Genomic DNA, 11,656 nt, shown 5'->3' with positions numbered 1-11,656 from the left:
TACCCCTTCTACCCCTCTACCCCTTTACCCCTTCTACCCCTCTACCCCTCTACTCCTTCTACCCCTCTACCCCCTACCCCCCCATTTCTCTAGTGGTGGCTCAATGTGTTAAACTGTCCCATGTATACAAGGAACAAAGTGACGGCACTGAGTTAGTTAATTGTCAGGACCAATTAAGAAACCAAACAAGGCACTTAAGAAAGAAGCCAACATAATGCAAGAGCAAAAGAGCTTCAGTTTGAGGCAGGACAGACTCCATTTCTAATGGGTCATACCACTTTACCAGCTGTGTGAAGTCCAGCAAGTTCCTGAACCTTACTGAGACTCAGTTTTGTAAAATGGGGGTGATAATGGTACCTACCGCATAAAGTTGTTTCCCAACTGCGCTGTGGAATATTCTTCAGTGAAATAATTGGTAAAAGACAAAATTAAATGCAGTTCAATGGGCTTATTAATTCTAGAATTACTTGGAATCTTAAGCATGCTAATATGTATTGTAAGTTTTCAGGAGGGAGCACCATTTCCTGACCCCAGAGTCTTTTCCCTGGGAGAATGCATTAATATCTAGTTCTTGAGACCCTTTAGAAGAGACTGAAATATAGGCCATAGGATACCCAGGCTCGACATAGGCATCAATAAATGCTAGTCCCCTCTCTTTTGTGCCCAAAATGTTCAAATAATCTTATCTGTTCTTGCTAGATTTAAGCTCCATGGAGGCAGTGACTAAGTCTGTCTTGTGCCTTTCTGAATTCCACTGCCTTGGCATATCAAGACATTCCATAAAAATCTGATAAATGAATGAGTAAATGAGAGAATGCATGAACTAATGAATGAAGCGTAGTGTAGACCTAGCCTGCTCATCTTCTTTGCCAGCATTGTCTGCTGTCTCTATTTCCATTTCATGAGGCCAGATGCCTCCATAAAATTTAGTAGTGGGGATGGTTCTATTGGGCTGTGTTTTCTCTTTTCACTTTTAACCTCTGTGAACACTGTATCTTCTGACAGAATTCCCAACTTTAGCCCCTAACCAAATCATTTCGCTGCTTCTCAGTGAACAAGTCAGACGTTTTGTTTGCATATATATTTTGAACAAGACATTTCTGAGTGTTCCCAGTGGGTTGGCACCTGGACCTAAAGAAGTCTTGGGTTTCCAAGGGAATAGAAGGAAGACAGCTCATTGGCACTTAAAAACAGTGTGGAGGCTACCCTGTTTCCCATGTGCGCCTATGGGGAAGCTTGTGATGGATGGACCCTTGGGTAGCAGTGTGACTGCTTTTGGGTGGTTTTCTTTATATGTATGTAGAACAGGATTTCCAGCTCATTCTCTGGGCCTTGTATTGTGCAAAAAACAAAAATTTCAGTTTAAATTAAAGAATAAGTTGATCAAAGTCTAGCAGACTTCCTTACTTCTCAGAGACTTTGTGCATTTTGATACACCATTTTCAAAACTCAACTGACCATTCTTCTGGAACCCTTTCTTCTGGAGTATGTAATAAGATTGTTGTTTGGCAGAACTCTTTAGGAAGTGCTGCCTTAGAATATATGGCCGAAAGTTGCAATCCAGGCTTTATGATCTAGGAAATAGTCCTGCCCCTCAAAACTGTAGAAAGGAGAAGATAGGGCAACTCCTGAATTAAATTGGGTGCTAAAAATGCACGGCATAAAGCTAGATGGATTTTTATGTGTTTTATAAAACAAACCAAGGGGCACCTGGATGACTTAGTCAGTTAAGCCTCTGCCTCTTGGTTTCAGCTCAGGTCATGATCTCGGGGTCATGAGATCATGACCTGAGTGAAACCAAGAGCCAGCAACTGGCTCTGTGCCCGGTGGGGAGTCTGCTTGAGAATCTCTCCCTCCCTCTCCCTCTGCCCCTCCCCTGCTCACATTTCTCTCTCTCATAAATAAATAAATCTTTAAAAAAAGACCATTGATGATGCTTTAAAAGTATGACCATAAATTTTTCAGTGTTCTGGTTTACATCATATTAAAAAGAACTTACTTTCTATACCATTTTGTACCACAGATGAGATTCCTTTTTTTTTTTTTTTTTTAAGCATGGATCTGGGTGGGGTTTTTGTTTTTTGTTTTTTGTTTTTTTAATTTTAGAGAGGGGAGAGGGGCAGAGGGGGAGGGAGAGAGAGAATCTCAAGCAGATTCCCTGCTGAGCACACAGCCCTCAGTGGGGCTCAATCTCGTGACCCTGAGACCACAACCTGAGGCGAAATCAAGAGTCGGACACTTAACTGACTGAGCCACCCAGGCGCCTCTGGATCTGGGTTTTTATTTTCAAATTTCTAAATAAAAATAGCTTTTAAAGGAAAGGGACTTAGAAAACTCAGATACTTCTTAAGCTACTTTTTATTGTGAGTTAATATGCACTATAAAGAGGAATAAAGCCCATTCTATTTGAATGCCATTATTCCCTATTTATTAAACTTTTCTGTGAATAAAATTAATCATAAATTACTGAACAAAACAAACTCAATTACAGTTTGAAGGATAACAATAGGCTTACTTGGAAATAAAGAGAGAAACTCAATTCATAGAGCAGAGATCAGTAACTATGACCTGCCACATGTTGTTGCACATAAAGTTTTATTGGATCACAGAAAGGCTCATTCATTTATGTATTGTCTATGTCTGTTTTCACATCTGATTGGAATAATTGAGTCATTGCAACAGAGATCTTATGACCCTCAAAGCCCAAAGTAATAATTATATGTCCCTTTACAGAAATATTTGCCAGTCTCTTTCAAAGATGTGATAAGGATGGAGATTATGTAACTAACCCCTTCATTCTATAGATGAGAAAACCAGAGAAGTTAGGGAGTTGTCCAGGTTTATTTATGCTTGGGTATGCTGATTCTTATGTCCTAATAGCTCTAACTACAGGGAAGACAACTTAGATATTAACACCAACTTAATGGTAATGGCCATCTGGAGTACTGGCTGAGAAAGTCTTAGGGCTCAGTGAGAAAGAATGCAATGATTGATTAATCTCCCATGGTCTAGGGGTGTGACAGCTGTAGGATATATGCCTTGTAGGCACTATGGATAAGCACTATGTCTGTTCCATGCATTTCTAATAGTTATATTACTGGCTCCTTCCTTGTATGTCTGTCATGTAAACACTTTCTTCATGAACCAAAATAGAGGTGCTGTATTGGGCCCTCATTAGAAGCACTGCTGTCTAGCAGTTCCAAAGTGATTCTTGTGCAAGTTCATTCAAATGTCTTTCCTAGCAACTGCCTACCACATAGTAGGATTTAACTTAAGATTTCCCTCCAATCGTATTTGTCTGTTACAAGATTCTTAACTTTTAGTGAAATATGTCTATGGGGGCAGAGATTGGGGCATGTAAAATGCAACGTCATTATTTCATTGGTTTTCGTGATCCAAACTGAAAGTCTCCGTATTTGTGCTTTTGTGCAGCTGGACAATCCAGATGAGCAAGCAGCCCAGATCAGACGAGAGCTGGATGGACGTCTCCAAATGGCAGACCAAATAGCGAGGGTAAGGAAGCTTTGGGGACATTTGCTGGGGAACCAGTCCAAAGTCCCACACAGGAAGCACACTGATTTTTAAGGTCCATGGAAAGATAAAACGGAGAAGCAGAGAAGAAGAAAGATGAGGCCAACCATCTGATTGGGCCCTCAACCCTCCTTTCTCAGGGCAGCTCTCCCAGAGATAGTACATATATTTCCTACGCTCCAATCAACACACAAACTCCAGCCTCCCCTTTCTCCCAGGTCCCTCCCTTGTATTTCCAACTGTCTATTGAGCATGTCCTCTTGGATATTCCCCTTTATTCCAAGTTAAATTGTTCAAAATCTAACTCCTTATCTTCTTCCCACCATACATACTTACCTACATTGGCTCCTCTTCACATGTTCTCCGTCAGTTACTGTGGATGGGACCTCCTAGGCATTCTCAGTTTCTCCTTTATCCCCAAAGCACCCCACACTCAGTCAGCCACCCAGGTCATTGATTCTGCCTCTGAAATGTGGGTCAGGTCTCTTGACTGCTTTCCAGTACCACTGCTGGTGCTTTGATTCAGGCCCTCATCCTCATCACCTGGATCTCAGAATAGCCTCCTTGTGGGTATCCCTGGCTCCACCCCTGCCCCTCGCCTGTCTATCCTTCACACAGTTACCTTTCTAAACCTCATGTGTGAACATCTCAAAAACAGAGTCTCAAAATCCTTCAGTAGAATCCTCCACTGTCCCCAGAAAAAAATCTAAACTCTTAAGAATGATATTCCAGGCTCTTAATCTACAGACGAGATCCTTTCTTATTAGGCTTACCTCCCACAACTTTCCTACCAGAATTCCCCATTCCAGCTACAGAGAATGTCTCCCTCTGAACAGTCCAGCAGGCCCTTTCCAGCCTCGGTGACTTTGTACACACTGGAGTGATCTTTCTTTTCTTCTCCATTTAGCAAACCCTCTTACTCAGCCTTTGGTACTCAAAACCCCTTCTCTAAGAGCTTAGCTAGTTCTCCTCACTCTCATGCTTTCTTCATACCACATATAAACCTTTATTATAACAGTTCATTGAATGGCAACTATATTTTTACATGTCTAAGCCTCCCAGTAGAAAGGATTTCTCTAGAGTTGGGATTATGTCTTACTATTGATGACTGCACCTAAGTGTTATCTACTACTACTGCTTTTGCTGTCACTTGTGTTATTATTGACAGTAGTTATGCTAGTCATATTCACTGAATACTGATTCCATTTCACGCATACTAAATGCTTTACATGTACCATCTCATTTAATCCTTCAAACAGCCCTATAAGGATATTTCAGTTATCATTTTTGTTTTAGAGGTGGGGAAATCAAAACTGAGCATGATAGGTACTAGTTAAGGTGCTACACTAGATTCTTAAGTCTGTCTAAATAAGAGGCCTGAGACAAGGGTAAGACACTCATATAAGGTGCAAAATTTAAAAGCAAGGGGCCAAAAATGCAGTAAGCAAGATAAAGAACGTTTTAATGAAATATTTTTAATCAAAATTAATGCAAAAATCCACAGAGAACAAAATATCAAATTTTTAAATAATTAGATCCTACTAGTTCCTATGGTAACCACAGAACATGTGTGCCTGTGAGGGTAAGGGGCTGTGGGAGATGGTAGGGAGGATGGACAGTTAGCAGAGCTTGGCATCCAGCCTTTCTCTTCATGGAAAGAAGTGTCTTAGGACCTGGACACGTGGGAAGGACTTCCACTAGAAGAGAAACCAAAAAGAGATTCCAAAAAGCTCAAAAATCTCCGTTTGTGCTTAAGCAGCTTTTTTGAAATATTTTACATCTTGTTTTTGGACATCTTCGAAGTTTATAGTAGAGTCAGTCTGTTGGCTAAAAATAATACGCAGTTATGGATTTGCTGAAAGGTAGCGTGAAAGGCTCTTATGTTTGAAAATCCTGCTTAACGAGGGAAAAAACATCAATAAGGCTTCAAAATTTACTTCTATAAACTCAGTGTCTCCTCAGCAGATTATCCAGAAAATAGAGTTCATTTGGTCCATTCTCTGCTTTTAGGCAACTATTACATCCCCAGCTAATAAGTATTCATCCTATTTGAAGAAAATCACACACACATGCACACACTCCACACACACATCAAAAGCAAGTTCATGGCACCTTTATTTTAGTTGTTTACTTTGAGGCTTCACATGATAACTTAAGAAACTAGTGTAGGCTAATTTCGATTTTTAAAAGACCATGAATGAACAACTGTTATATAGTGAGCAAAATTGTTCATCTCTGAACAATGGTAGACCAAAAAACTCTTTCCCTCGGCCCATACCACTAGGTATTTTGATAACAAGTAGGATATTATTGACTACTTAGAACTAGACTTTCTTAGACAATGAAATAGCCAATTAGAGTGAATCTTGGTTATTATTTATAGAGAATGAAGAGTATTTTCCAAGTATATGGAGAATCCTCCAAACATTTGGGGTATTGAGGATTTCTATGAAAGAGTCTGCCCATCACTATCTCCTGTTCTTGTAGAAATGGACTATCTTCTTCATTGTTTATTCATGCCAGTGGTCTCCTTGCCACAACTAGTTAGTCCTGGAACTATGTTCTTTACCCACATGGAACCAGGCATGGTTTCCAGCCTGCCCTGACCACAAGTGATTGGTCCAGAAATGGATGCCTGATGCAACTAAACCAATGAATTACTGCCCTGGGACCTGTGGACTCTGGGCCAACAGAGCTGTGTCTTCTCATGCTAGAAAGATGTCGGCAGTCATGCTTAATTCTTCCACGTAGGGAAAAGAAGATAAAAGAATGAAGTCAACATACAAAAAGAGATAGAGGCAGGAAATATACCATGATACTCAGGATGTTCAAGTCCCTGGTTGTACTTATTCTTGAGTCTCAGCTGTATAACTGCTTTTCCCTCAGTTTAGTTGGGTTCTGAGACAAATAAATTCTCTTTGCCTAAGCCAGCCTGGCTAATACTAAGGAAAATTGATAAATATCTGCTAAAAATTAAACAAAATATCAAGATTTTAGATATTGGCTAGGTCATGAAGGGATATTGAAACAAAGTACCCCAGCTTATCTTCTTTTAGCAAACCCCGATTTTTCTATTTCTGGCATCACAGTGAATTTTAGCGAGAGTGTGCAATTCAACCCATATGGTTGAACATCAGCTCCTGTAAATATCATAACCAGAAATTCCTGGATAGGGGACAGGCAAGATGGTGGCGTAGGAAGATCCTGAACTTACATCCTCCCACAGACACAACAAATCTACAACTACATGTGGAATTGTCCTCTCTGAAGGGGGCCTAGAAACTGGATGAGCAGGGCCTCCACAACAAGGGACAGCACTGACATGGGTGGAAGTGGCAGAGACACCGTCTCACTAAGGAAGAAACCACACTCCAGATGCAGCATCCCATTCCAATCAGAAGGATCTCAGAAATATAGAAATTTTTGCTGAGGAGCAAGAGATTTGAGCTCCACATCAAAAACTTCAACCCTTAGATCCTACACAGAAGATCAGCCCCCCAAACACCAGGCTTTGAAAACCAACAGGGAATGCACTCAGGAAAACTATAGAACTGTAGAGAAAACAAAACTGCTATCAAAGGGCTTAAGCACAGACTCACTCAATGCAGAAACCAGTGCAAAAACAAGGGATTGAAAAGCACATAGACCACAGGTGAAAGAGATCCACTTACTAATCTTGGAATGTCACCCAGTGAGATGGGACAGAGAGAGAGAGAGAAAGAGAGCACGTGCGCTGAGCCTCTCCCTGGGGACTGAGACACTGGCTGCAGTCAATTTTCCTATTTCATTCTGCTGTGCTTATCCTGGTGCTGGTAGGCACCATTGTGAAATCCTCCCTTTAGATTGCTATGTCAGGAGATGTGCCCCACTGAGAGCCCTGTATAATCCTGTACCTCAGCAGGGCCTCTCAGCCAAAAGGACAATAACCCCACCCATCAGCATACCTGTAGTACTCACAGGCAGGCCTTACAGCCAGATGGGATGGGGCCAGCCCTGCACAACAGTGAGTTGTCACCCAGCCACAATAGGAGAGTGTACACAGCCCATACTAGGGACACCCCTGGGGCACCTCACTCAGGTGACTAAGGGGAGTTTGCATTACTGGGCCCCACATGACACATTCTGCATAAAGCCACTCTTTCAAGACTGGGAGACTGATCTATCTAATAGATAGAAATAAACAGAAAATTGGACATAATGAAGAAACAGAGGAATATGTTCCAAATGAAAGAACAAGACAAGACTTCAGAAAAAGAACTAAATGAGATGGAGATAAGCAATCTACTAGATAAAGAGTTCAAAGTAATGGTCATAAATATGCTCCCCCAACTTAGGAGAAGAATGGATGAACACAGTGAGAACTTCAACAAAGATAGAAAATATTAAAAAGAACCAATCAGAGCTGAAGAACACAATAACTGAAATGGAAAATACACCAAAGGGACTCAACAGCAGATTAGATGATGCAGAAGGATGGATTGATGACCTGAAAGATATGATATGCAAATCACCCAATCAGAACAGCAAAAAGAAAAAAGAATTTTAAAAATGAGGATAGTTTAAGAGATCTCCAAGACAACATCAAGTGTACTAACATTCATATTATGGAGTCTCAGTAGGAAAAGTGAGAAAGAAAGGGATATAAAACCTATTTGAAGAAATAATAGCTGACAACTTCCCTAACCTGACAAAGGAAACAGGCATCCAGGTCCAGAAATCACAGAAAGCCCCAACTAAGATGGACCCAAAGAGACACACACCAAGGCACATTATAATCAAAATGTCAATAGTTAAAGAGAGAATCTTAAAATCATTAAAAGAAAAACAAATAGTTACATACAAAGGGACCCCCATAAGATTATAGCTGATTTTTTTAGCAGAAATTTTGTAGACCGACAGAGTGGCATGATATAATCAAAGTGCTGAAAGGAAAAGACTTATAACCAAGAATACTCTACCCAGTATGATTATTACTCAAAATTGAAGACAGGGAGTTTCCCAGACACACAAAAGCTGAAGGAGTTCATCAACACCAAACCAGCCTTACAAGGAGTCTTAAAGGGATTTCTTTAAATGGAAAAGAAAGTTTATAACTAGAAGTAAGAAAATTATGAAAGAAAAAATCTCACTGGCAAAGGTAAACGTATAGTACAGTAGTGGGTGAACCACCTACAGAGCTAGTATGAAGGTTAAAAGATAAAAGTAATGAAATCATCCAGACCTACAATAATTAATCAAGCAATACACAAAATATAAGATGTGAATTATGATGTCAAAAACAAAACGAGGTAGGGGTGGAGATGTTGTACTTTTAGTGTATGCTTGAACTTATGCAACCATCAATTTAAAATAGAGTGCCATATATGTAGGGTGTTATACATGAACCTCATAGTAATCACATACCAAATACCTATAATAGACACACAAAAAGTAAAGAGAAAGGAATACAGGCATAACAATAAAGAAAGTCACCAAGTCACAAGCGAAGAGAGCAAAAGAAGACAGGAAGAGAGAAAAACTACAAAAACAACCAGAAAATAATAAAAAAAAATGGCAGTAAGTACATATCTATCAGTAATTACTTCAAATGTAAATGTACTAAATGTTCTAATCAAAAAACATATAGTAGCTGAATGGATTAAAAAAACCCAAGACCCATCTGTATGCTGCCTACCAGAGATTCACTTCAGATCTAAACACAAATGCAGACTGAAAGTGAAGGGATGGAAAAAGCTATTTCATGCTAAAGAAAAGTTGTTGTGGCAATAATTATATCAAACAAAATAGACTTTAAAACAAAAACTGTAACAAGAGACAAAGAAGGGCATTGCATAATAATAAAGGGATCAATACAACAAGAGAACATATAACACTTATAAATATTTATGCATCCAACATAGAGGCACCTAAATACATAAAGCAAACATTAACAGACATAAAGGGAGAAATAGTAATACAATAATAGGAGACTTTAACACCCCACTTACCTCAATGGAGAGGTCATCCATACAGAAAACCAATAAGGAAACATTGGCCTTAAAAAATACCTTAGATCAGATGGACTTAATAGATATATACAAAGCATTCCATTCAAAACAGCAGAATATCATTCTTCTCAAGGGTACATGGAACAATTTCCAGGAGAGATAGTATGTTAGGCCACAAAACATATCTCAATAAATTTAAGATTGAAATCAGATCAAGTATCTTTTCTGACCCCAATGATATGAAACTAGAGATCGACTACAAGAAAACTGCAAAAAAACCCACAAACACATGGAGGCTAAACAACATGCTACTAAACAACCAGTGGGTCAATGAGGAATTTTAAAAATACCTTGAAACAAATAAAAATGGAAACACAAAGGTCCAACGTCTATGGAACACAGCAAAAGCAGTTCTAAGAGAAAAGTTTATAGTGATACACACCCACCTCAAGAAACCAGAAAAATTTCAAATAAACAATCCAACCTTACACCTAAAGGAACTAGACAAAGAAGAAAATCCAAAGTTAGTAGAAGGAAGGAAATAATAAAAATCAGGTCAGAAATACATGAAGTAAAGACTAAAAACAATACAATAGAAAAAAATCAATGAAACTAAGAGCTAGTTCTTTGAAGAGATAAACAAAATTGATAAACCTTTAGCCAGATTCATTATGAAAAGAGAGTTCAAATAGAATCAGAAATGAAAGAGAAGTTCCAACTGATACCACAGAAATACTAAGGATAATAAGAGACTACTACAAATAATTATATTCCAACAAATGGGACAACCTAGAAAAAATGGATAAATTCCTATAAACATACAATCTTCTAAGACTGAATCAAGAAGAAATAGAAAATCTGAATATACTGATTGTTATTAATGAAACTGAATTAGTAATCAAGTAATTCCAACAAACAAAACTCTAGGACCAGATGGTTTCACAGATGAATTCTACCAAACACTTAAAAAAGAGTTAATACCTATCCTCCTCAAACTATTCCAAAAAACTAAAGAGGAAAGAATGCTTCCAAATTCATTCTGTGAGATATGAACATTACCCTGATATCAAAACCAGACCATACCACAAAAACAGAAAATTGCAGGCCAATATCCCTGATGAACATAGATACAAAAATCCTCAACAAAATATGAGTAACCTGAATTTAACAGTACAGGAAAAGGATCATATAGCATGATCAAATAGGATTTATTCCAGGGGTGCAAGGATGATTCAAATCTGCAAATCAATCGATGTGATCAATCACATTAACAAAAAGAAGGGAAAAATTATAGGACCATTTCAATAGATGCAGGAAAAGCATTCACTGAAATTCAATATTCAATTGTGATTAAAACTCTCAAAAAGTGGGTACAGAAGGAATGTACCTCAATATGATAAGGGCCATCTATGACAGACCTACAGCTAACATCAATGGTGAAAAGCTGAAATTTTTCCTCTCAAATCAAGAACAAGACAAGGATGCCCACTCTCACCACTTTTATTCAACATAATATTAGAAGTCTTGGACACCTGGATGGTTCAGTCGGTTAAGCGTCTGCCTTCGGCTCAGGCATGATCTTGGGGGTCCTGGGATCAAGCCCCACATCAGGCTCTCTGCTCAACGGGGAGCCTGCTTCTCTCTCTCCCTCTGCCTGCCGCTCCCCTTGTTTGTGTGGTCTCTTTCTCTCTCTCTCTGGCAACTAAATAAAATATTAAAAAAAAAAAGTCTTAGCCATAGAAATCGGACAAGAAAAAGAAATAAAAGACATCTGAATTGGGAAAGAAGAAATAAAGCTGTCACTATTCACAGATGACATAATACTGTGTATAGGAAACCCTTAAAACTCCACCAAAAGACTATTAGAACTAATAAATGAATTCAGTAAAGTTGCAGGATACAAAGTTAATATACATAAATTTGTGGAATTTGAATGAACAAACAACAAACTATCCAAAAGAGAAATTAAGGAAACAATCCCACTTACAATTGCATCAAAAGGAATAGAAAACCTAGGAATAAATTTAAACCTGTTACCCTGAAAACTAAGTCATTGGTGGAAGATACAAATAAATAGAAAGGTATACTTTGCTCAAGGAGTGGAAAAATTAATATTGTTAAAATTCCCATACTACCCA

At 38.7% G+C, this 11,656-nt stretch overlaps 1 protein-coding gene across 13 annotated transcripts in view; it reads left to right on the top strand.

The window, feature by feature from the left end:
• The window catches only part of CADPS (calcium dependent secretion activator), a 472,068-nt gene that overhangs the window by 212,311 nt on the left and 248,101 nt on the right, over positions 1–11,656 (top strand). For all 13 annotated transcript variants that reach the window (XM_073901482.1, XM_025885231.2, XM_025885232.2 and 10 more), the window contains exon 4: positions 3,433–3,513. In XM_073901482.1, coding sequence (XP_073757583.1) covers positions 3,433–3,513 — 81 coding nt within the window. The remainder of the gene's footprint in view (positions 1–3,432; positions 3,514–11,656) is intronic.

Source organism: Callorhinus ursinus, unplaced genomic scaffold (assembly GCF_003265705.2).
Source record: "Callorhinus ursinus isolate GAN/ISIS: 27379988/994484 unplaced genomic scaffold, GSC_fseal_2.0 scaffold15, whole genome shotgun sequence".
NCBI lineage: Eukaryota > Metazoa > Chordata > Mammalia > Carnivora > Otariidae > Callorhinus > Callorhinus ursinus.
The sequence above is the reverse complement of the archived record's forward strand: the minus strand, read 5'-3'. Positions and strand labels throughout refer to the sequence as shown.